The sequence below is a fragment of the Cantharellus anzutake genome (genome assembly GCF_015039405.1).
Source record: "Cantharellus anzutake strain C23 chromosome Unknown EI90scaffold_5, whole genome shotgun sequence".
Lineage (NCBI taxonomy): Eukaryota > Fungi > Basidiomycota > Agaricomycetes > Cantharellales > Hydnaceae > Cantharellus > Cantharellus anzutake.
The window spans coordinates 988314-1014703 of NW_024066955.1; the positions used below are offsets into that span (position 1 = coordinate 988314).

The following is a 26390-nucleotide window of genomic DNA, read 5'->3' on the forward strand; positions in this document are numbered from 1 at the left end:
ACCACACAGCTGGTGGCTATGCGCGGATGTTTGAGGTTACAGTGGTTCAGCCATGTGTTGCTCTAGTCCGAGAGAGTGATCTCCACCTCCGTTTATTTCCCCATTCTCTTCCTTTACAGCGGTTATTCACACCTGGCAACTGATTCGTTCCGATCTGGTCCCTTGTCACAGCGCCCAACCTTACCTGACTACTGCTGTGCTCACGATACGCATTTGTTTCAAAAAGGGTTCTGACAAGCGCCGGAAATCCACCCTAGGGCGCAGTGGGCAACGGACCAGTGCGAATGGACCCAACCGACCACATTCAATGGCGCCATCTATACTGGCGCCGCAGTGCCGGCCTCAACGTCATCGGTTGTCTCTTTCCCACGGGTTGTCTCGAAATAATTGTGTATTTGTGACCCAATGTCCGAATGTCCAGATTGGGATTGCGTTTGTGCTGGTTCGGCCTAAGGTTTCATCTGTAAATCCTTCCGTGGGAGGGCCTGGAAGTGCGTGATGTTTCAAATAATTCAGGTGTCTTGGATCCTGCAAGTGGATGTGTCAGTTACTGGACCGCGGTGGGGCCCTCGATGGATTGTCGGACTGACGCATAGTTTTTGTGTTAACAATCCTTACGGACAAAGTACGGAACATTCGAGCGGATGGTCGAGTGGGGTCATGCTTGCGAAAGCTATTGTGAGTTTACGACTTCCGTTCCGAAACCTCTGGCCAACTCCACACACGTAACACTGGACAACCTGTTCGCTGGGATGGTATCCAGGTATAAAGGTCCGAGGGAGGGGCTGCAACTTTGACACAACTCGCCGCCTCACCTACAATCATGATCCGCTTAACCACTCAGGTCGCTCTCGTTGCCTCCCTTGCGTCACTGGCCAAGGGATCCCCTATCACTGATGGCCTGAAGAACACTATACACTCTATTAACATCACAAAGAGCTACACTGAGATGGCAATGACGGATTTTATCGAAAGAGAAAAGATCCGTCGCGAGTCGTTTGCTACCTCCGCGGCCGTCGCTGGTAGTGTACCTGCACCAATGCAGATGTTAGCTATTATGTGTCAGTCACCGTTGGGAATCAACCTTTTTCTCGGATGATCGTCGACACTGGCTCTGCGAATACTTGGGTTGGCGCGTCGACGCGTTACGCTGGATCTGGCTGCAGTGCCACCTTTCAAGTCAGCTACGGCTCAGGATCGGTTTCCGGTAAAGAATGTACGGGTAGCGTTTCAGTTGGGAGTTTGACTGTTCCCGCGCAGTCGTTTGGCGCAGCTTCCTCTGCCAGCGGTTTTGACGGTGTCGACGGGTATGCTCCAAAATGCTTTTTCTTCTTCCCGAGTATGTTGTCATCTGATCTTCGTCGTAATTGTGTAGGATCTTTGGCGTGGGTCCCACTGATCTTACGAGCGGGACCGTATCGGGCACAAATACCGTTCCCACCTTTCTCGACAATGCGTACTCACAAGGGTCCATCGTAAGTAATCCTCCAGGAGAATTCATGTGAGTTCCTGATGTATATCATTCCACTTTTCAATAGAGCACGGAAGTCTTGGGAGTGTACTTTAAACCTGAAACCGGTTCTGACACTGCAGATCAGAATGGCGAGCTTACGTTGGGTGGTGTCGACACCTCGAAGTACACTGGCCCCCTGACATATTTCCCTAAGAGCATCGTGTCACCGTTCTCCTACTACTGGGGGATCAACATCGTGTCGATCATGTACGGGATCACCACTATATCTTCATCCGCCAGTGCCATCGTCGACACCGGCACCACTCTGATCTACATTCCCACCCCTGCATACCAGGCGTTCTTGAAAGCGTCTGGCAGCAGCACAGATCCTACGACGGGTCTCTCATCTTGGACAACCAGACCAACGGGAACTATTTCGTTCATGATAGGAAATTCAGCCTTCCCGTTATCGCCGGCGCAATATCTCATCCCTGCCGCTCAGTACGGGCCATTTGGGCTTCCAAGTGGGAAGTTCTATTCGTGGATCTCCGACGTACGCTTTCATCCTCTTGTCGACGAGTATCTTGACGAAAGGTGTTATTTATCCTAGGGTGGCGCGAGTGGCGTGAACTTCATCATTGGGCAGAAATTCTTGGAGAATTATGTGAGTATATTCCACCGCTCCTTTCTATTGAAAGCATAGGACTTAATCATGAACCATGTGTTGTATGCGATACAGTATTCCGTTTATGACACGACCAACTCGCGCATCGGTTTCGCCACCCGCGCATGAGATGCTCAACTTCCTGGGTGCCGGGATGCATATAGGGATGTTGTCGCAGATCAATTTTGTTCCATCCTGCTACGCTAGCCTGTTTGGAAAGCTATGTTAAACTAGCTAGCGATTCACAATGATTTTCTTACCTCAAACGATGAATACCCTGAACACATCACCGGTATCAGCGGCAATGTGTTGTTGGTCCAAGAATCAGAATCAGACAGGAAATGGGCTTGTATAATTGGTGACGTTCCGTGACGCGGCAGAACCCGCTACTCTTCATCCGAATTTTTGCACGGAGGGGAGGAGTGGCAGACATTGGGGAAGGACCAAACTGTGTAGCGGGGAAAGTGGAGGCTGATCCAATGACAAACGCAACAGTGGTACTGGTTGGTGGAGAGGAGAAGAACAAGAAGGGGTTTAGAGGATGTTGATTTCAAGCATCACAGGTTTCGGGGACAGGTTCGGAACGGATGGAAGCGAGGTTCTCGGGATTTACGATATTAGAGGACCCATTGAACGGATATAGTGGCTAAACCTACAGGACCGGCTACTCCGAGAATTGGATATGTCGGATAAGAAGTCCTTGTCCCCCTTAACACACATGGAGTTAATATCGTCTGAATTGCGCTCGAGGACTGAATCATCAGCTTCTTGCCGTGACGATGAGTGCGGCGCTCCATTTCGTTACGCGACCCCCAATTACTGCGGATGAAAAATTTTTTAGCCAGTGAGAACCATGTTTTCGAGCTGGCCATTTCATTTCAGTCAATGTTGGCGAGCATATTATCGGTTCCAGGCGAGCAGTTGCCCCCCCAGTCATGTGCATGAGACATCACAGAGGTGGCTCAATGATTCAGCGAGAGCTGGGGTAGGCACAACGTACCTATCAATAGTGGGGGGATGTTCAACCTGTCTCCGCTAGCTCAAGCGCCCTTGGTTTCCAATATGGAGATGGACAATACCATTAATCGAGAGAACCCGCATTGGTACTTTGAGGTAATTATCGCCACGAACACGCCGACAGATCATCAAAGACGTTCATCAACAACGCGATCACCACATGGCGTATGTATAGGCAGAATCCCAGCCTCTACTAAAGTAGAGCGTAAGTATGTACACCCTTGATATTTGATTTTCAGGACACTCGAATCATGCACAGCTGTAAAACTCCTGCGACTGGTGCCAATATTGAACCAGTTCATTTGGTGGCGGACAATAATACATAAATGTGGCCGAGGTTTCGTTTTAAGAGGCGCGCCAGACACGTGCGCGACGCTTTCGGAGCTTGCCGGCGCCATAGCACGGCTCTGGCCGGTTACCGGCCTCTACTGCAGCTCCAAGTTTGAGTTGGGTTCTTAATGTTCCTCCCACAGCAATCGCATACGTAACACACTGGTGTTGCAATGGGTATCGAAATGAAGAACTTCTAGCAGGCTTCAGTGAATATCTGTAGCCATGGGGCTCCATTCGAGCGTTTCTTTAAGTTACACCTTGCATTCCTGCGAGTTATAGTTCTAGTCATTACATGAAAAAGCGTATAAGGACTCCAATATTGAATTGGCGCTCACTAACGGTGAAATAATTTTCATATTCTCACTTCAACTACTACTGGGGTGGGCAACGTAGGTTGGTTCCGTGTTCCGCTTATGTAATCACATGGAGCAGAAAAGTGTACCAAAAATGTCTCGTGTACTTTCTCACCACACACAACAAATAAAGAGAAACATCATTAGTAAACACTAATCAGGGCTATCGGGCATTGGTAGCGGGAAATGGCCACAAAGGGCCAGGTGGAATTGGCAGCATGCACGCGATGCATGACCCGATCTGTGCTCGTACGTACAAAGAGGAGAAAGAAAGCAGACAAAGGTTAATGGGAGTGATGATAAGAGTCAAGTTGGAAGTAGTGAAACATAAAAAACAAAATACAACACAGAGCTAATGTACAAAGACAATGTAACCAGATAAACATCAAAAGCAAAATACAGCACAGAACTAATGTACAAAGATGATGTAAAAAGATGTACCAAAAAGAAAGATGAACCAAAAGGAGGAGTGTCGGGGAGGAGGTGGGAGACAAGAATAGGCAGCAAGAGCTGAAAGCTGAAGCAAGCGGGAGTGAAGTCACACCGCGAAAAGTGTTGGCAGTAGCAAGTTCAGGGAGAACAGAGCGTCGGTAGTGGCAGCGGCAGTGGGTCAAAGGAGTAAGCCCGGAAAAAGCAGGCGGCAAGTTGGATCTCACTCACCGAGGGAGCACAAGATACCAGGCGATAGGGGGAGGAGAAAGGGGGGCCATCAGGGTCCCTTTATAAGCACGGCTAAGGCAAGTGAGTGCTCTCCTCAATAGCGGAAGTTCAGTACATACCTCCACTGAATGGTCCGCTTCGCGCATCTGGCCAAAACATCCAGCATATGTCTGAGGCAGTGTCCCCTTACCCATTCAGGCTAAGTTGCGTGAGAAATCACGAGAGATCACCGCAATCAGTGCTGGGAGGCATGTGAATGTTGGAGTAACAACGACCCGTGACTTACCAACCAACACCACATGATCCCTCTTACATCCATATTTGCCTCGTGACACAATGTATATAATTGTATATACTGTTTTCGCTCTACTTTCCTTTTCTCCTCAGTTCTTCATTCACGGAGACTGAGGTTAGTATCATTGCTTTTAGTTAGTTGTTACATTACTTACTCTGTACTCTTCTGTACTATAGCTCCCGCTTTACGTTAGTACTAAACGTAGTAATTCAGTTCTTCATTCACAGAGACTGAGCTCCCACTTTAGCCCTCCTATTAGTGAATGCCAAAACAGTCCTGACAGGGTGCAGCCAGGTTTCCCAGTGTCAGGGACAGCTCCAAAAGCGGCGAGGTCCCGGTGCGAGGGACTCAATGGGACAGATGTTGGCTATGCGTAGCGGCGGTCCCGTTGCGGGTGAGCGTCCCCGACTGAAGTGGGAAGTTGAATTATCATTAAAAGGGGAAGCTACAGTACTTACCTGAAGTGGGAAGTTGAGAAGAAGGCTGCTTCTTCTGTTCCCACCCCAGGTGCTATTATATACATGCGGTTGGGGTCACGTGGGAAGAGCCACATCATCCCCGCACACAGCCGCACTCCCCTGGGTATCTCTGTGGGAGATCCCAGAGGTGTGCCGCTCTGTGAGCGGGAATGCGCATGGCGGGCGCGGGGATTGGGGGAGCGGGGTTAAGTGTGTAGTAATACATAGAGAAGGGGAAGTCGACCATGGAACGGAAATAGAAAGAGAGAAGGAAAGGGGAAAGAAGAAACAGGGAGTGATAGCAGGGGAGCGGAGTAGGGCGGCGCGGCGCGGGGTCAGGTGGGGTGTGCCCTGACATCACCCCCCCTTAAGCCGCTTCGCCTCGAGGCGGCTGGGCGGTTCTCTCTTTCTCTCCCTGGGGCATGTGGGTGCGTCCGGTGGAACTCCTCGACTAGGTCTGAGGCATGGGTTAGGTTGTCGCGCGTGAGCCATTGGTTTTCTGAGTGTGGCCAGCCTGTATACTTTACCAGGTACCGGAGTTTTCGGCGCAGCCACTTGGAGTCCAGGATTTTCTCTACTTTGTACTCCTCTTCTCCATCCACGAGGTCTGGGCCTGGGTGGGAGTCGGCAGGGCGTTCCGTGATCTCGTCCGGGCGGTGCGGTCTGATGTTTGTTACCGATACGACTGGGTGGATCCCTCTTTGTCGGGTGGTGAGCCGGAGTTTGACAGCGGCGGGGGAGACAACTTTAATAATTGTGAAGGGGCCGGTCCATTTATGGTCCAGCTTCTTGGTTTGGCAGTCTGTCGTGTAATTCTGGGTGCTGAGCCAGACCTGGTTGCCTTCTTGGTACGTGGGGGCCACCTCGCGGTTCCGGTCGTAGTAGCAGGCCATCTCGTCCACCGCGTGCTCTAGCGCCGCCTTTGCCTCTTCTTGCATCTTCATCATCCTCGATGAGAAGGCATCAGCGGCTTCTACTTCGGATGTGCGTGTGGGCTCTGTCCCCATCCTAGGGTGTTGGCCAGTGTTGAGCTCGAAAGGGGTTCAGCAGGTGGAGGAGTGGACGCGGTTGTTATAGGCGAACTCCGCTAGCGGGAGCCAGTCTGCCCAGTCGTCTTGGCGATGGTTGACAAACACCCGGAGGTAAGCCTCTACCTCTTGGTTTACTCTCTCCATCTGCCCGTCTGTCTGGGGATGGTAGGGCATTGAGGGGGTGAGCTTGACGCCGAGGAGGTCCGTGAGTTCTTTTGAGAATCGCGAGACAAATGCGCTCCCTCTATCGCTGAGAATCTCTTCAGGGAGACCATGGTGCTTCCAGACGTGTTCGAGGAAAAGCCGCGCGATCCCCGCTGAGTCCACCGTTGTCACCGTTGGAATTGCATGGATGCGTTTGGATAGGTGGTCCACTACGACCAGGACAGTGTTGTAGCCCTTGGACTCGGGGAGTTCTCCAATCATGTCTACTGAGATTACTTGCCAGCGGCGGGCGGGGATCTTGTTCGGGATGAGCTTTCCCACTTTACGAGAGGGGAAGGATTTGACATGGTTGCAGGTGTCGCATCCGCATACGTACCACCCAACATACTCCGCCATCCGTGGCCACCAGTAGTCGCGGGAGACGAGTTCCAGGGTCTTCCACTGCCCTGGATGCCCCGTCGCACACGCTGAAGGAGCGGAGCTGGATCACCTTATGTAACCAGTTTCCTACATCCAATAACGATATTAGAGTTTGTGCTGATTTGCGTACTGACCGTGTTTTGGTTGCCAAATATATAATTGTTCACTGTCTAAACAACAATAAACACCCCCCAACGATCTCACCTGACGTATAGATTGTCTATGGATAAAATTCTATATTGACTTTACTATGATTTCTAGTCAATATTACACCTAGATATACCACTTTTCAGCAGGACGTGATTTTCCTGATAATTTACTGAAGGAAAACTACTAATAAAATAATTCCACAATAAATGTTACTCAATACAGGAGTGACCAAACTGCTCTTTCTATCGCTTAGAGTGCATGCTAGTTATCTAGCAGGTTCAGGATTGCTCACTTTTCTCCTGTGGTGTGATAACCAAGTATTGCTGAGAGATTATTCAATTAAGAAGTCCCTCCACCAAATTCTCACTAATTCTCACTATGACACTTTTGTTCAGCTGTGTCTAACTGACCCTAACTCACGCTTAGAGTGACATGTTAGTTTTATATTAGCTAACAACTAATATTTGCTTTTATCTTTTGGAGCAAACGAACCAACCACTGGTGAGGAGAATTAAACTTTTATTTCTACCTGAGGTTTGAGAGGGGGCAGAAGCGGCGGCCTTTTATGCTTTTCAGAGACCTCTCTACTCCCACGCCTCGCACTAGTTACATGTGCTACATTTGTATTATAGATAGTTCTAGAATGATATAGGGGCTTGGGCTGTGTAAGCTTAATAATGGACTTAGGACATGACTCAGCAATAAGTAATTCATTTCTTTGTCTTTTGGGCCGATCTTAGCGGGATCTTGTAGCGCTGAAGCTATGCTCTACACCGCCTTAATTACGAACGGTTATCTTTAGAAATGACTCGGCTATAAAGGAACTTTCTAGACTGTTCTCTAATTGACCCCTTTTTTGTGAAGCCGCATCATTACTAATGTTCTAGAGCCTTCCCAATTAATTAACTGATCCGCGGACTTCTGAATCACTTCATGCTTATAATCCGAGATCCAGATCATCAATCATTCCTTTGTTCCGATTTATTTGAGCTTAAAATCAAAAAGTTTTGATGAATCATGGGAAAATATACAAGATCTGGTTTTTTAGCATTTTCTCCTCTTCTGATGCGATCAAAAACTGTCCGCCCGCGCCGGGGAATACTCTGTCATATGGTATTTGGTCCGCCAGACTTCCGGGCGCCAATATATTTCCCTTGAGTCACATTACTTTTTGTAAGAATTAGCAAATAAATATATATGAATTATAAGGTGTTTCGCCGTTTGAGCAATATCTCCGTCAGTTTTGAAGCTTTTAGAATGAAACAAAACCGTGGATAAAGTTAAGAAACAGTCCTTTCAGATGGTAAAAAGATTACAGTCAAAAGTTTACTGGTTCCCGAGATATTCACATTTCTTTCCCAATGTTCCCTCTTATTCTGCCGTCTATGTGCTATTTTCTTGTTGTAGGGATATATTCTTTGAATATTACACCTATGCCAGGTTCTAGGCATGATTGTAGTAGATTAAATCTCATGCTACATGGGTGTAGATAATTTATAATGATCTTCTAATGTCTGTCCAGTCTCATAAAGATCATGAGATCTGTTAAACGTCTGAACTTGTCACCTGTTCGTTGACTATTCTGATAGATCATTGTTTTATTCTTTGAATATTATTTCTCCTACAGCGTGTCATGGTACAGGCGCACTAGGTCGTGGCGGAGTTGCAGGTCTTTCGGGACGTATACTTTTCCTCTGTACAGAACCAGCTCTCCTTGTTTCTCCCACTCATCCGACCTCAGCGTGCCCTCTCCCAGTTCCTGCATCGCCTTTACTACCTTCTCATCCAGGTCCTTTGCCCTGCTGATCCTCTTGAGGATGGTCATCCCTTCGCCTTCCACCGTGACTGCCTCCGCCGCGCAGGCCTCGAACCAGGCGGGTTGGAGGAGAGTCAACCCGTCATTGTCGTCCTTGCCTTTCGGGTGGTCAGCGCAGCGCGAGAGCGCATCAGGTTTTCCCATGAGTTTCCCTGGGTGGTGGATGAGGGTGAAGTGGAATTGGGAGAGGAAGAGTGTCAGGGACGCGTCCGGGGTCGAGAGGGCCCGGGGGTAATATCCGGCACTGAGGCCATCGCGGGGTGTGGAGCGGGTGTGCGTACTGGCGGGCCCGATCCGGGACAGTGGTCCCTGGCCACTCAGACTGAAGTGGAGAATGTGTTATTATTATTAAAGGGGAAAACTATACTACTTACCTGAAGTGGAGAATGTGAGAAGAAGGTTACTTCTTTGGTTCCCACTTCAGGTACATTTATGTACATGCGGCTTGAGTCACATGACAGGTGCCATGTCATCCTCGGAGGCAGCCGCAGGCATCCGGGTGTCCCCATGGGGGATCCCGAGAGCGTCCGCTACATGCGCGCATGCTGGGCACAGCGGGAAGCTGTCCGGGGTGTGTGGGCTGGACGGGTCAATAGTACATTGATACAAAGGAAGGTGGTCCGTGTAGATAGAAAGAAATAAACAGGAAGGGGAAGATGAGAAGAACGAAATAAAGAAAGGGGAAAGAAGAGGGAAAAGAAAGGGGAGGAGAGGGAGGAAGGAGGGGGAGGGGGATAGACAGCGGGGAGCGGGTGTGGTGTGGCTGGGTGGGCCCGGGTGGGCCCGGGTCAGGCGGGTGTGCCCTGACATCACCCCCTCCTTAAGCCGCTTCGCCTCGAAGCGGCCAGGGGGTTCGTTCTCTCCCTTCCTGGGGCGTGGGGGTGTGTTTGGTGGAACTCCTCGATCCAGTCAGGGGCATGGATTAGTTGGTCTCGGGGGAGCCATTCATTCTCTGAGTTCAGCCAACCCGCGAACTTTACTAAATACCAGAGCTTCCGGCGTAACCACTTAGAGTCCAGTATTTTTTCCACTTCATATTCCTCCTCTCCATCTACGAGTTCTGGGCCCGGGCGGGGGTCGGGGGGTCGTTCTGCGATCTCGTCCGGGCGGTAGGGTCTTACGTTCGTCACAGATACGACTGGGTGAATTCCCTTTTGCCGTGCGGTGAGTTGGAGCTTGACGGCAGCCGGGGAGACGACCTTGACAACTTTGAAGGGGCCTAGCCACTTATGGTCTAGCTTCTTGGTCGGGCGGTCAGTCATATAGTTTTGGGCGCTGAGCCAGACTCGGTCACCCTCCTGGTACTTGGGGGCTGTCTCTCGACCTCGGTCGTAGTAGCGGGCCATCTCGTCCGCTGCGTGCTCCAGGGCCGCCTTCGCCTCTTCCTGCATCTTCATCATCCTGGACGAGAAGGCGTCGGCGGCTTCTACCTCGGACGTACGTGTGGGCTCCGTCCCCATCCTGGGATGCTGCCCGGTGTCAAGCTCAAAGGGGGTTCGACGGGTGGACGAGTGGACGCGGTTGTTGTAGGCAAATTCTGCCAGTGGGAGCCAGTCCACCCAGTCGTCCTGGCGGTGGTTGACGAACACCCGAAGATAGGCCTCGATTTCCTGGTTAACCCGCTCTGTCTGTCCGTCAGTCTGGGGTGGTAGGGCGTTGAAGGGGTTAGCTTGACCCCCAGGAGATCTGCAAGTTCTTTCGAGAAGCGCGAGACGAAGGCGCTCCCTCTGTCACTAAGGATCTCTTCCGGGAGCCCGTGGTGCTTCCAGACGTGCTCTAGGAAGAGCTGGGCGATACCAGCCGAGTCCACGGATGTCACGGTGGGGATCGTGTGGATGCGTTTGGACAGACGGTCCACTACAACTAGGATGGCATTATAACCTTTCGACTCTGGGAGCTCTCCCACCATGTCTACCGAGATCACCTGCCAACGGTGGGTGGGAACTTTATTTGGGGTGAGCTTCCCAACCTTCCGTGCGGGGAAGGGTTTGACGCGGTTACAGGTGTCGCATCCACGTACGTATCGCCCGACATATTCTGCCATCCGAGGCCACCAGTAGTCGCGGGAGACGAGCTCTAGGGTTTTCCATCGCCCTGGATGTCCCGTCGCCCGCACGTCGTGGTGTAGCCGTACCAGATCGTGGCGGAGTTGTGGGTCTTTTGGAACGTACACCCTGCCTCGGTAGAGGACCAACTCTCCCTGTCTCTCCCACTCGTCCGACCTCAACGTTCCTTCTCCCAGTTCCCTCATGGCCTTTACCACCTGTTCGTCATGATCTCTCGCTCCTCGTACCCTCTCTAAGATATCTGCCTCCTCACCTTCCACTGAGACTGCTTCCGTCCCACGGGCCTCGAACCAGGCCGGTTGGAGGAGGGTCAGCCCCTCATTGTCGTCCTTTCCCTTCGGGTGGTCAGCGCAGCGAGAGAGTGCGTCTGGTTTCCCCATGAGCTTCCCTGGGCGGTGGACGAGGGTGAAATGGAAGCGGGAGAGGAAAAGGGACCATCTGGCCTGACGTCGATTTAACCTCTGGGCCATCCGGAAGTAGCCCAGGTTACGGTGGTCAGTGTAGATCTCGACTTTCTCCTCAGCACCTTCCACGAAGTGTCGCCATTCCTTGAGGGCTCGGACGATTGCAAGCATCTCTTTATCGTACACTTCGTAGTTGCACTCTACATCCGTGAAACTTTTGGACATGAATGCTACCGGGTGGAACTCTCCATCCGGTTGGAGCTGGGAGAGGACCGCGCCGGTTGCAAAGTTGGATGCATCGCACTCGAGCCTGAAGCGGCCGTGATCGGTAGGGAAAGAGAGGACAGGGGCTGTGGTGACGGCTTCCTTGAGGGCATGGAAGGCATCGTCTTCATCCGGGCCCCAGTTCCAGGTTTGGGTCTTCTGGGTCAACCTGTGAAGGGGGCGGGCCTTCTCAGAGAAGTCTCTGATGAACCGGCGATAGAAGTTTACGAATCCTAGGAAGGATTGTACTTCTTTCACCTTGGTTGGGGGGGGCCAGTCGAGGACACCCTGGATCTTCACCGGGTCCATCGCGACGTTACCCTCCGAGATAACGAGGCCCAGGTACTCGATCCGGGTTCGCTCAAACTTACACTTCTCTGGCTTGAGGAAGAGCCTCCTTCTCCTCAGCGTCTCTAGGACTTCTCGGACGACCCTTCGATGTTCCTCCAGGGTGGCCGTGAAGATCAGGATGTCGTCCATGTAACAGATGACAACCTCCTGGTCGATGAAATCCCTCAGGATGTCGTTCATCATGGTCTGGAAGGTCGCCGGGGAGTTACACAGGCCGAAGAACATCACCATGGGCTCGAACAGCCCCGGTTGGTCGCGAATGCCGCCTTCCACTCGTCTCCATCCTTGATCCGGACGTTGTTAAACCCCCAGCGTAGGTCCAAGGCTGAGAAGTACTTGGCGTTGCGGAGGCGGGCGAGGACGTCTGAGATGAGGGGGAGCGGGTACGAGTTCTTCACCGTGATCTCATTCAGCTTCCTGTAGTCCTGGACCAGGCGTAGGGACCCGTCCTTCTTCTTGACGAAGAAGACTGGTGCTCCCATGGGGGATTTGGACGGCCGTATGCGCCCGTTCTGTAGGTTCTCGCGTAGGAATTCGTCCAGTTCTTTCTGTTCCGGGCGCGAGAGTGGGAAGGTCTTCCCCCTGGGCAGTTTGGCATCCGGTACCAGGTCTATAGCGTGGTCCCAGGGCTTCCGGGGGGCAATTGGTCGAAGGCCTCTTTGGAGAACACATCCCGGAAGTCCTGGTAGTGCTCTGGTACTAGCGTCTCAAACGACGCAGGCTCAGCCTCCGGGTCGCGGGCCTCTTGGGCCATCCGCTGCGAGGGGGTCGTGGTGGCTCTCAGGTCATGGCCCCAGCTTGGGGAATGATAGCAGCGTAGATCCCATCCCCAGGCTCCAGTACCGGGTCCTGATCATCTTGTGTCCGCGGTTGTCTGCAGGAGGACGGACAGCGGGACATGACGACTCTCTGTCGTACCCAGTCCACTTCTGGGTTGTGGTGCAGCAACCACGAGTGTCCTATGATGAGGGACTGGCGCCCGAGATTTGCAACCGCGAAGCGTGCCGCTCTGTGTGTCACCCGAAGGTCAGGAGGGCTTCTAGCTCTTCTGTTATGGCTCCATTTTCGTTCGGGGTTCCATCGACATTACGGATGGGAATGGGCTGGGGAAGGGGGGTTGTCTCTAGGTTGTGCTTTCGGACGAACTCGGGGCTTACGAAGTTCCTGGTGGCTCCTGAGTCCAGGAGGGCTGATACAGATACCGATGCGAGGGAGGTTAGGGCAGTCAGTTTCACCGTGAGGTTAAGAGACCTGGGGGACTGCTTGGAAAGGACGTAAATGGCTGGGGGGGAGACTGCTACCTCGGGCGTTGCTGCCCTTGGAGTCTTCTCGTTCTCACGGGTGGAGGATGCGTTTCTCCTCTTTTTCTTCGCGATGACTCGGTGAAACTTTGGCATTGGCGTTGGCTTACGCACGCTGCGGTATTTACACGAGCTATCTTCTACGGGCGGCCGGGATGCATCCCTTACCGGTCGCCTGCCTGAAAATCCCTCTGAGGTTCTTCCTCTGGTTCCCCCTCCACCGTCTCTGTCCCTTCGGTCAACTGCCTCTTCAGCCCTTCCATCAATGTTCTCAGGTCTTCCGGGTGGAGACGTTGTACTCGGCTGACCCTGGGGTGTGGGCATTCTCACGCAAGATGACCCGGGGTGTTACAATTGTAGCACCGTCTCTGGTCAGTCCTCGACCTGTCGAGATCCATCGGCTGGGGGCCCGTCCCTGGTGTAGGACGGGCTGCTGGGGTGGGGGGCGGAGGTGCGGGAGCAGGTCGTGGGGGGTCCGCGTGGGTCGGGTCTGGGATGGGGTCGCGGTCAGCGGAGGTCGAGCTGGCGGGAATGGGGGTCTAGGTGGGGGTGCACGTGGTTGGGTGGCTTGGAAACGTTGCCACTGGTTGTCCAGAAGCGTGGCTTCGCGCTTCCACTCAGTCCAAGTGGTGGGCATGGGGCGGAGGCGGTATATACTCTCCCTGAGCCGCGAGTTAATCGCTTGCTCAAACCAGTCGACCAGCCCGACATCGCCTAGCCTCGAGGCGGGCCCCAATATCTCGAACTCCTGGATGACCTTATCCACGGAGTCAGTCCCTTGGCGGATGACTGCCAACTTCTGCCGAGCTGTGGCCTCCCGGTTCGGGTCTTGAAACATGGCGTCGAGTTCTGTGTTGAACTTGTCCATGGTTATGGCGGGGGAGGTGGCTGTCAGCAGGGTGATCGTCCGTTGTGTCGCCCACGCCCCTGCGGGTCCTCCCTTCATGTAGGAGAGGACGAAGAGGATCTGGGATAGTTCGGTAGGGAACTCGGCTGCGCGGACGTGGAAGTAGATCCCGCACTCGGCTTTGAAATGATCGAGGTCTTCACTGGCTCCCGAGAAGGGAGTGGGGGCAGCGACCTTCGGTGGTTTGGGTCTGGGCGCGAGTGTGGGTACGGGCGCGGGTGCAGGGGCAGGTGCGGGTGCAGGTGCGGGTGGGGGGTGGTTGCGGGTTTGGCTCTCCACAATGGCTTGGAGCTCCTGGAAGCGGGCCAGCAGGTCGTCATACTGTTCTTCTGACACCATGGCTGGGGAGGTGGGGGAGGCGGGGGGAATAAGGTTAAAACCTTCTTCTGCTGTCAGGGACGCGTCCGGGGTCGAGAGGGCCCGGGGGTAATATCCGGCACTGAGGCCGTCGCGGGGTGTGGAGCGGGCGTGCGTACTGGCGGGCCCGATCCGGGACAGTGGTCCCTGGCCACTCAGACTGAAGTGGAGAATGTGTTATTATTATTAAAGGGGAAAACTATACTACTTACCTGAAGTGGAGAATGTGAGAAGAAGGTTACTTCTTCGGTTCCCACTTCAGGTACATTTATGTACATGCGGCTTGAGTCACATGACAGGTGCCACGTCATCCTCGGAGGCAGCCGCAGGCATCCGGGTGTCCCCGTGGGGGATCCCGAGAGCGTCCGCTACATGCGCGCGTGCTGGGCACAGCGGGAAGCCGTCCGGGTGTGTGGGCTGGACGGGTCAATAGTACATCGATACAAAGGAAGGTGGTCCGTGTAGATAGAAAGAAATAAACAGGAAGGGGAAGATGAGAAGAACGAAATAAAGAAAGGGGAAAGAAGAGGGAAAAGAAAGGGGAGGAGAGGGAGGAAGGAGGGGGGAGGGGATAGACAGCGGGGAGCGGGTGTGGTGTGGCTGGGTGGGCCCGGGTGGGCCCGGGTCAGGCGGGTGTGCCCTGACAAAGAGTGACCACCGCGCTTGGCGGCGATTCAGTCATTGCGCGGTGCGGAAGTACCCTAGGTTGCGGTGGTCGGAGTAGACTTCAACTTTCTCCTCCGCTCCTTGTAGGAAATGCCACCACTCCTCGAGGGCGTGTACGATCACAAGCATCTCCTTGTCATACACCTCATAGTTATGCTCTATGTCCGTAAAACTCTTGGACATGAAAGCTATGGGGTGGAACTCTCCGTCTGTCTGGAGCTGGGATAGGACCGCGCCAGTCGCAAAGTTAGAGGCATTGCACTCGAGTTTGAAGCGACCCATATCAGTGGGGAAGGTGAGGACCGGGGTGGAGGTGACGGCATCTTTGAGGGCCTGGAAAGCGTGGTTTTCGTCAGGTCCCCAGGTCCATGACTTGGTTTTGCGGGTCAGCGCATGGAGGGGGCGGGCTGTGTTAGAATGGGCGGATTCGGACGACTCCGGAGTGGAATCGGAGACTTAGCGTGGAGGGACCTTGGCCTCAGCGACTCAAGCGGAGCGCTGTGCCATTGCTGTTTGTCCATTTGGTCCTTAATTTCACAGTAGGTGAGCAGGAAGTCTCTAGGGGGCATTTCAGGTCGATTTCGGACTGAGGTTACAAGTTACTAGGTACATTGTATATAAGGAGGGGTCCGGAATCAAAAGGAACCAGGGTAAGACGAAAGGAGACAAAGGGAGATGGAAAGAGGAACAACACCGAGGGTCAAGTGTTTGACTCAATGGTGTTTCCCAAAGGAGGAATGAAGGGCCAAGGCCCAAGGAGGAAGGAAGGAGGATGGGAGTCGGGAATGGCTAGCTGACTGAATAGAAAGGAAGCAGCAGCCCAAATAGGAATGAGGGAGAATAGCAGAATTGAAATGGACAATGCAATAGTTGCAAGGTCCGGAGTAAGTCCGGAAAGTCCGAACTCGGAGGTTAAACTCCGGAATATTGGCAAAGGTAATTAAATGGAATGAGCTAACCAATACAATGGGTATAAGCGGAGGTGGGGTCAAAGTCCGAGGTCGGAGCTAAGACCGGAGGTTCCGGAGACGGAGACGCAAACAGGATTCCGGAGCGGAGGTCCGGAGTCGGGAGCATAGGTGTTGCGTACTCGTCTGGAAGGTGTCGAGGTTGGGGTCGGACCCGGAATGTTCCGGAGTCGGACCGAAGGTGGTGTCCGAGCCGGAGGTGGGATAACCTCTTGGGAGTCGGCAAGGAGAAAGTGACGGAAGGGAAGTAGGGCTCCGGAAGTTGGTTTCGGAGTTCCGGGAGCCCGGAAAGGAGGTTGGGATTGTATGGATATGACAGGCTGTCTCGGAAAAGTCTTTGATGAACCGGCGATAGAAGTTGACGAACCCCAAGAAGGACTGTACTTCCTTGACCTTGGTTGGGGTTGGCCAGTCAAGGACACCGTGGACTTTCACGGGGTCCATCGCGACACTTCCCTCGGAGATGACGAGGCCGAGGTACTCGATCTGCTTCCGCTCGAACTTGCACTTTTCCGGCTTCAAGAAGAGCCTCCGCTTCCACAACGTCTCCAGGACCTCTCGGACGACCTTCCGGTGTTCTTCCAGGGTGGCAGTGAAGATCAAGATGTCATCCATGTAGCAGATGACGACCTCTCGGTCAATGAAGTCTCGGAGAATGTCATTCATCATTGTCTGGAACGTCGCCGGGGAGTTGCACAAGCCGAAGAACATGACAGTAGGCTCAAATAATCCCCGGTTGGTCGAAAACGCCGCCTTCCACTCATCGCCGTCTTTGATGCGGACGTTGTTAAATCCCCAGCGCAGGTCCAGCGCCGAGAAGTACTTAGCGTTTTGGAGGCATGCTAGAACGTCCAAAATGAGTGGGAGGGGGTATGAGTTTTTGACCATGATCTCGTTGAGCTTTCGGTAGTCCTGGACTAGGCGCAAAGATCCATCCTTCTTCTTGACAAAGAAGACTGGGGCTCCCATCAGGGATTTGGATGCCCGTATGCGCCCGTTCCGCAGGTTTTCACGCAGGAACTCGTCCAGCTCCTTCTGCTCTGGTCGTGACAGGGGGAAGGTCCTCCCTCTCGGGAGTTTGGCATCTGGCACCAGGTCTATCGCGTGGTCCCAGGGCTTCCGGGGGGGCAGCTGGTCGAAGGCCTCTTTCGAGAACACGTCCTGGAAGTCCTGGTACTGTTCTGGGACTAGCACCTCAAATGGCGCGGGTTCTACTTCTGGTCCGCGGGCTTCCTGGGCCATCTGCTGAGATGGCGTTGTGGTTGCTCTCAGTTCGTGTCCCCACCCTGGAGGGATGATGGCGGCGTAAATCCCGTCCCCAGGTTCCACTGTGGGGTCCAAGTCGGCGTGTCCTCGTGCCGACCGGCAGGAGGATGGGCAGCGGGACATACTGACCCTTTGCCGCGTCCAGTCTACCTCTGGGTTGTGGTGCAGCAACCACGAGTGTCTGATGATGAGGGACTGTCGCCTGAGGTTTGCGACGGCGAAGCGGGCCCGCTCCGTGTGCCGTCCAAACGTCAGGAGTGCCTCTAGTTCCTCGGTTATGGCCCCATTCTCATTTGGGGTGCCATTGACATTGTGGACGGGGATGGGTTGGGGGAGCGGGATCGTCTCAAGCCGGTGTTTTCTGACAAACTCGGGGCTTATGAAGTTCCCGGTGGCCCCCGAGTCTAGGAGGGCGGACGCAGAGACAGTGGTGAGGGAGGTCAGGGTAGTCAGCTTTACAGCTAGGTTGAGGGATCTGGGGGGTTGTTTGGACAGCACGTAGATAGCGGGTGGCAGGACCGCTACTTCGGGCGCTGCGCTTGGTGTTTCTCTGTCCTTACTGTTCGAGGACGCGGTTTTCCTCTTTTTCTTGGCGATAACTCGGTGGAATTTGGACGTCGGCGCTGGTTTAGGTGCGTCACGGTATCTACACGAGCTAGTACTATCGCCTACAGGTGGCCGGGGCGCGTCCCTCACTGGTCGCCTTCCTGAAAATCCTCTTGGGCTTCTACCTCTTGCCCTTCTCCTCCATCTGTCTCTGTCCCTGGTTCATCCACCAGTCGCCTCCTCAGCCCCTCCATGAGTGCCCTGAGGTCCTCCAGGTGCATCCGCCTGGCTCAGTGGGTTTTTGGCTGCAGGCAGTCCCGCGCGATGTGCCCCGGTGCGTTGCAATTGTAGCAGAGGCCGCCTTGTCTTTGGTCTATCCTTGAGCGGTCGAGGTCCATAGGTTGCGGCCCTCCTCCCGCCACAGGGCGCGGTGCAGGAGGCGGTGGTGTGGCGGCAGGTTGGGGGCGCGGCGGTGCAGGGGCTGGACGGGCTTGTGGGAGGGTGGTAGGGAGTGGGAATCTCGCAGGTGGAAGCTGGGGCCTGGCTGGGGGGAAGCGGGGTTGGGTTGCCTGGAAGCGTCGCCACTGGTTGTCAAGGAGGGTGGCCTCACGTTTCCACTCGGCCCAGGTAGTCGGCATGGGGCGGAGGCAGTAGATGCTTTCTCGGAGTCAGGAGTTGATCGCCTGTTCGAAGCGGTCTACTAGCCCTACATCTCCTAGCCGCGAGGTGGGGCCGAGGATCTCGAACTCTTGGATGACCTTGTCCACAGAGTCGGTGCCTTGTCACAAGGTGGCCAGCTTCTGCCTGGCCGTGGCTTCACGGTTCAGGTCTTGGAACATGGCGTCGAGTTCCGTGTTGAACTCGTCCATGGTAAGCCCAGGGGAGCCTGTCGTCAGCAGCGCGATGGTACACTGCATTGCCCATGCTCCCGCAGTCCCTCCTTTCATGTAGGACAGGACAAAGAGGATCTGGGAGAGGGCGTCGGGAAACTCCGCCGCCCGAACGTGGAAGTAGATGCCACATTCAGCCTTGAAGTGGTCAAGGTCTTCGGTTGCTCCAGAGAAGGGGGTGGGGGGGGGGCAACTTTAGGCGGTTTGGGTCTGGGCGCGGGTGCGGGTGCTGGCGCGGGTGCGGGTGCTGGCGTGGGTGTGGGCGCCACTGGGGGTTGGTTCTGGACTTGGCTCTCTACAATAGCTTGGAGCTCTTGGAATCAGGACAGCAGCTCGTCATACTGCTCTTCGGTCACCATAGCGGGGGAGATGGGGGAGGCAGGGGAAATGAGGTTAAAGCCTTCTTCTGCTGTCAGGGACAGCTCCGAAAGCGGCGAGGTCCCAGCGCGAGGGACTCGATGGGACAGATGTCAGCTATGCATAGCGGCGGTCCCGTTGCGGGGTGAGCATCCCCGACTGAAGTGGGAAGTTGAATTATCATTAAAAGGGGAAGCTACAGTACTTACCTGAAGTGGGAAGTTGAGAAGAAGGCTGCTTCTTCTGTTCCCACCCCAGGTGCTATTATATACATGCGGTTGGGGTCACGTGGGAGGAGCCACGTCATCCCCGCACACAGCCGCACTCCCCTGGGTATCTCCGTGGGAGATCCCAGAGGTGTGCCGCTCTGTGAGCGGGAATGCGTGTGGCGGGTGCGGGGATCGGGGGAGCGGGGTTAAGTGTGTAGTAATACATAGAGAAGGGGAAGTCGACCATGGAACGGAAATAGAAAGAGAGAAGGAAAGGGGAAAGAAGAAACAGGGAGTGATAGCGGGGGAGCGGAGTAGGGCGGCGCGGCGCGGGGTCAGGTGGGGTGTGCCCTGACACCCAGCTAGTGGCGAGCGGAAGCGGGAACCTGAGATCAGCTGATGGTAAGTTGCTATCCCATGATTAGTCTCGTGAAATGGAGACATTAAACAACAATTAATCAGATTGACCTAAAATAAAAATCGTTCAGAGGAATTTTTGAGAAAGTCAAAAATGGCTGTGTTGTGGTCAAGGAAATGTGTATAATTTGCCCATATCTTCAATTGTAGGAAGTTACACACAAATTCCTCTGAACCTTTTGTAGAAATCTACTATCTGCACCATATCCCCGATTTATATGCTCTCAGGAGGATACTGGAGAGAGAAAGTACAAACGGGGATTTTTATTATGGTTTATTTATACTTCCGTTTAATTTATCAAGTCTTATAAGAAAGCAGGCCAATATAAGCTATGCAGCGAAGCCAGTGCTTGTGTCAGCATCTAATACAGGCTAGATTTCAGAAATATGAGTCCAGATTAAGTGTCAAGGGTACCAGCTGGGTTGTGTTTGCCCTGATGCAGCGCACAAGTACAAATAAACCATAACAAAAATCCCCGTTTGTACTTTCTCTCTCCAGTATCCTCCTGAGAGCATATAAATCGGGGATATGGTGCAGATAGTAGATTTCTACAAAACGTTCAGAGGAATTTGCGTGTAACTTCCTACAATTGAAGATATGGGCAAATTATACACATTTCCTCGACCACAACACAGCCATTTTTGACTTTCTCAAAAATTCCTCTGAACGATTTTTATTTTAGGTCAATCTGATTAATGTTTACTAATGATGTTTCTCTTTATTTGTTGTGTGTGGTGAGAAAGTACACGAGACATTTTTGGTACAGTTGCGGACACGCAAACACAAGAAATTTTCTATAGCGGAATTCTCCAAGTGGTTAAGCTTTATTTTGACAAATTCAGACACCTTTAGATGAAATATGCTCAAAAATGCAATATTTGGATTTTTATCTATTTTTTTCAGCCGCTGCAAAATTTTGAGCCCAAATTTTCAAAATTTACCTAATAATTTTGAGCATTTTTATCGTACCAAGACATAGTGAAATGTATTTTATATGTCAGTCCTTGGTTCCCATAGAATAAAATGACCCTCGAACTTCATCCATAGCTGCCATAGTGCTCTCTGATACAGCACAGTGGCTTTTCTGCTTCTTAACTGCCCATGCAGCTGCTTTCCCAGTTAGCCCCTTGCGGTATGCATCCATAAACCGCCAGGCCCGATTAATAAACCTTCGAATTGTATCCAGTGGACATGCATCTAAACATTGTATCACGGCTTCCTTTGCAGCTGAGAAACTCGGCTTCCAAATCTCCCGGTACCGTTGCTTTGCATAGCCCCAATACTGCACAAGTGCTAACCTCAGTAATTTGTTTTTAATAATCTCAAATTATGGACATACCATTTCTATTGGATTTAATTCGCAGTGGAATTTCGGAAGAAACATGCAAAGGTGACCGGCCTTTGTGATCAAGTCCTCCAGCATTGAGACCTGATTCCGAAAATCCGATTGCTGGCTGAGAATACGGGCAAGGCAGCAATCCCTGTTCTCAAATGGACAGAGAGGCTTGCACTTTGCCTTCTTTCCTTGTGTATTGAACCCTCTCTCAGTCAACACAGTCTCTAGCCCTTTGGGTTCGCCTGTGTTGGTGACCATTGATTGGGGTTTTCCGCGTGCTGCCAAATTTGGGACAGTGTCGTCATCTGGGATTATGGTATTGTGTTGCTTGCGCTGCTTCCCACCATTTGACCGATTCATATCAAAGGCATTTAAGGCTTCGGGGCCAAGGGATGCATGGGCAGAGGACTGATCAAAAATGAATAGTGCTTGACAGTTTGGGTGGGCTTGTTCGAAGATTGGGATGGCTTGTGTGTGTATTTGCTCAAGAAGCTGTTTAGTGTCCCACCACGGGTCTCCATTGGTGCCAGGGTAAATAATCTTCCGCGCATCATTCTTGTCTGAGATGCTTCCATCTTCATTGCAAACAACAAGCCGTCCGGTCTCCTCATTGATAAAATCGGACACATGAATCAAGCGACCACGGCCCTTTTTCTGCAAGATGGACTGCCCTTCTTTCAACCTCCATGGCAAATTAACATTTTCCCTAATGAGATTTGGATCCGTGCTCACCATGCGCTCCTCCTGAATTCATTAGTGTGGAAACAGCTCTCATCATGCCAAATGGGGATGATGCGTTGCTCTCCCTCCTTCAGCACTGGCTCTTTGCGCTCTAAGGAATTCCCATTGTAAACATGGTGAGTCATGCGCTGCTCAAGTTCTTTCATCCTTGGCAAAAAGACCTCATTCCGATACTTGACCACATCTTCCCGTTCATGTCCATCCATATAGACCCCCTTCTTCAGTGAAGATCTCCGGTATCCCAGTTTCATAAGCCATCGTCGTGCAGTCCTGCAGCAGAGTGGCTTATTAAGGGCAATCCCCAATTCGGGGAGGATAATGGTGTTGAGAGCGCGACAGAAGGATTCCGGTGTCAGATCCTTTGCTGATTGCATATCAAGCCAAGTGCGCGCAGCTTTATCCACATCTGGATCATCAAGGTAACAGGATCCTTTCCTTTTCCCCCCTCTTTGTTCTGGTGGAAGAGATTCGTGTTTTTCATAATAGCGTGCCAATGCGCGCACCTGAGTGGCAAAATATCTTCCATTTCCATCATGATGGTCAATGGCTATATGGATACTCGCAGGTAGCCTCTTATATCCCTTCATTCACAGTGTAAACCAGCTTTTTAGGATTTGATACTGTGTGAGCTGTGATATGCAATTATCAGTGGTGCGCCGTGCCAAATTCCAGTCTCATACCTGAGTTAGTGGGAAACTAATGGTTTTTTTCTTCCTTTGCTCATTGAGGATGTTGTCGATTTTCTGTCGGAGTTCCTTCCATGACTTTGGGCAGGATTTTGGAACAGTGGGAGTGATATCGTCCATCAATTCCTCCATTTCCTCATCATCAATTTCGCCGTTCCCGTCCTCTCCCTCATCTAATATCTCATTGTTGGATTGTCCCGCAGGCAGGGTGCGTCGTCTTTTCTTATTGTCTAATGGGGGATCCTGAGGCGATGTGACTGGGAGGCCCATGAGGTGAGCTGGCCTTTTGCGCTTTGCCCGATGTGTTGACAGTTGATTGTTATCACTTATTTCGATTGGGTATGAGCCAGCATCAGCAGACGGGGTTGAACACTGGGATGTTTGGGGGAGAACTGTTTCAGAGGATGGGGAAGGGTTATGGAAAAGGTCGGTGAGTCGGACTTGTTTCATCCCTTCTTTTCGTGCTTTTGCCGCGTAAAATTGTTTTGTTCTTTCAGCTTTATTTGTCATATCCGTGCATACCCGACCCCGACCCGACTTCCGGACCTCCACCCTCTTCACCTCCGGAGTCATAACCTACCGCTGCCGTTCCGATACTCACCTTCGGTCCTGGCAACACACCTCCTCCTTACCTCTCCGACCCTATCTCCGTCCGCTCTGATACTCACCTCGGACCGAACACCGCCCCTCTCGCCACCCTCCTACTACTCCGCTCCCCCTTCACAAGACCTCCACCCTCCCGTCATCCTCCTACGCTTCCCCCGTCCGCTCCGATACTCACCTTCGGACCTGACTACACTCCTTCTCCCTTACCTTTCCCCTCTCTCCTCCCTCTGTTACTCCTCCGCCACCCTTCCGCCAAGTTACGACCTTCCACTGCTGTCCCGTACTTCGCACTTGGACACCGCTCGTACCTTGCTCCGAGCCTCCGTCATAGTCCCTACCTCAGACTTTGACTCCACCTCGGTCTTAGTCCATTGCATTGGTGACCTCATACTACGTAAACACCATTGCCAATATCCCTCGGACTTTCAACCCCGCCTCCGTAACCTCCGTAACCTCCGCAACCCCCGAGCTTCATGGATCGCCTTCGGCACTCTCGCCGCTTGTAATGTATTTCTCGTGTTTTCCCCTCATCCCTATTTGGACTACTGCTTCTTCCTATTCTAGCCAGTTAGTCATCATCCCCACTTCCCCTCATCCTCCTGCCCCTCTGGGCCTCGCCCTCCCTACCTCCTTTCGGACGTATCACAGGTCCTGCCTTATGACCTTCAGTACTGCTCCGCTCCTTCTACCCTTTGTTCCCGTTCGGACGTCTTCGTTCCGATTCGGTTACCCTTTGTTCTCCTTGTGCTTTTGCCCCTTCCATTATATATATCGGCGCTTGTACATACTCGTTTTGGTTTAGTCCGAAATCGACTTGAATTCCCCCCAAGAGACTTTCCCTCTGCTAGATCTGAAATTAGGGACCCCTAGGACAACCAGCAATGGCACAGCACTCCGCCTGAGTCGCTGAGGCCGAGGTCCTTCCATGCTAAGTCTCCGATTCCATTCCGGAGTCGTCCGAATCCGCACCATTCTAACATTATTGGCAATTACAGGCCCTATTGCATATCTGCCTCTTGCCGCGCACTTCCCTATGAGATCATAGGTGAGTTTATACAGGAACTATGAATTAGAATTAATATTAGTTTACTCACCTTCCCCCTTCTTTTGCGTCTCAATCCGCTTTTTTGCCGTTGCATAACTCATTCCATCCTTTGTGTCATATCCGTGCATACCCGACCCCGACCCGACTTCCGGACCTCCACCCTCTTCACCTCCGGAGTCATAACCTACCGCTGCCTTTCCGATACTCACCTTCGGTCTCGGCAACACACCCCTCCTCTTACCTCTCCGACCCCTATCTCCGTCCGTTCCGATACTCATCTCGGACCGAACATCTCCCTACTCGCCACCCTTCCTACAACTCCGCTCCCCCCTCACCACACCTCCACCCTCCCGTCATCCCCTACGCTATCTCCGTCCGTTCCGATATCCACCTTCGGACCTGACTACTCTTCCTTGCCTTCCCCTCTCTCATTCCTCCGCCACCCTTCCGCCAAGTTACGACCATCCACCGCTGTTCCGTACTTCACACTCGGACACCGTTCGTACCTTACTCCGAGCCTCCGTCATAGTCCATACCTCGGACTTTGACTCCACCTCGGTCTTAGTCCATTGCATTGGTGACCTCATACTACGTGAACACCATTGCCAATATTCCTCGGACTTCCAACCCCGCCTCCGTAACCTCTGTAAGCTCTGCAACCCCCGAGCTTTGCGGACCGCCTCCGGCACTCTCGCCGTTTGTAATGTATTTCTCGCAATTCCCCCTCATCCCTATTTGGACTACTGCTTCTTTCTATTCTAGCCAGTTAGTCATCACCCCCACTTCCCCTCATCCTCCTGCCCCTCTGGGCCTCGCCCACTCTACCTCCTTTCGGATGTATCACAGGTCTTGCCCTATGACCTTCGGTACCGCTCCGCTCCCTCTAACCCTTTGTTCCCGTTTGGACGTCTTCGTTCCGATTCGGTCACCCTTTGTTTCTCCTTGTGCTTTTGCCCCTTCCTTATATATCGGCGCTTGTACATACTCGTCTGTTTCAGTCCGAAATCGACCTGAAATGCCCCCAAGAGACTTCCTGCTCACCTACTGTGAAATTAAGGACCAAATGGACAAACAGCAATGGCACAGCGCTCCGCTTGAGTCGCTGAGGCCAAGGTCCCTCCACGCTAAGTCTCCGATTCCACTCAGGAGTCGTCCGTTCCCGCCCATCTCTAACACTTTGGACGGTATGTTAGCTCATCAACAAGAGTTGCCGCAATACTAATTTTCCTTGAGAATTCCTCCAGCATGTCATTGTTCAAGTTTTCTTCGGATTCCTCATCCTCAGATGCCAAGAATGGGACACCTGAATGCGCAGCACTGCGACGGAGGTAAGGGCTCCAGGTGTCTTCCTCACTTGAGTCTGAAACATACTGCACATCCTCAGTAGGATGTCTCAGATACTTGAGGATTGACATGTCACCTGCTATAGGGAGTATGCGCATCGGCGCTTGTAGTCGGGTCGGAAGCAAATTGGCCCGTCATCGTTCATCCCCATTTTTACGCCCCAATTTGACTTCCCATCTTTCTGTTTGCTCAAAATCATCATCCCCACCATCAAAACTATCAAATGAGCCTAAGATCGAGTCCCAGCGCTTATTTTTTAGCCACCCGCAAAATTTTCGTACCTCACAAAAAATTAAAAACTCAATTTATGGACTTCTGGACATGGAGAATGATTGCAATCAATGAATTATGACAATTTAACAAGAAACGGGGCTTTTATCGTGAGAATTCATGGTCTAGAAATTTCTTCTTGTGTTTGCTTGTCCGCAACTGTACACTTTTCTGCTCCATGTGATTACATAAGCGGAACACGGAACCAACCTACATTGCCCACCCCCCCACTACTACTGTACTGGTGCGACCAACTACCGGGTCACGTGCCAGCGTGGGAAAAAGGCTCGAGTTTTGTCAAACCGGCAACCCAGCGTGACGCGTGACATCAAACCGGTTGTAGCGGGGTTGTCCGCATTTATTGTTACATTGTTATATTCAATCTGGCTGGCAATTGACCTGGGTCATTGAACATGAATGCGGGTCCGTAGACACTCCGGAAGATAAACATAGAGGTTGACAAATTATTGTTGGAATCTACAAGTCACCGGAATCTGCCGGAATATTCTGGATTGTCGTGGGAAATCCCCAGTATATTCATGCGCGCTTGCAGAGTCACTTATTTTACTTGTAATAT

General features: G+C 52.4%; 3 protein-coding genes across 3 annotated transcripts; all 3 read left to right on the forward strand.

Annotated features, from left to right (window-relative positions):
• Positions 1-661: 661 nt before the first annotated feature.
• EI90DRAFT_2082035 (uncharacterized protein) lies at positions 662-1142 on the forward strand. The gene has a single exon (XM_039052537.1). The coding sequence runs from the start codon at positions 824-826 to the stop codon at positions 1097-1099; it is 276 nt and encodes a 91-aa protein (XP_038921919.1). The 5' UTR covers positions 662-823; the 3' UTR covers positions 1100-1142.
• On the forward strand, positions 978-2299 carry EI90DRAFT_3035978 (aspartic peptidase domain-containing protein). The gene is made up of 5 exons (XM_039058668.1): positions 978-1307; positions 1376-1475; positions 1539-2006; positions 2064-2117; positions 2193-2299. Exons 1-5 carry the CDS (start codon positions 1096-1098, stop codon positions 2244-2246), a joined length of 888 nt encoding a protein of 295 aa, XP_038921920.1. The 5' UTR covers positions 978-1095; the 3' UTR covers positions 2247-2299.
• A 1739-nt stretch (positions 2300-4038) lies between these two features.
• Positions 4039-4733, forward strand: EI90DRAFT_3035987 (uncharacterized protein; the record flags this gene model as incomplete). The annotated part of the gene is made up of 5 exons (XM_039058669.1): positions 4039-4103; positions 4285-4374; positions 4395-4534; positions 4593-4611; positions 4644-4733. 5 exons carry the CDS (start codon positions 4039-4041, stop codon positions 4681-4683), a joined length of 354 nt encoding a protein of 117 aa, XP_038921921.1. The 3' UTR covers positions 4684-4733.
• Between the last annotated feature and the right edge of the window lie 21657 nt (positions 4734-26390).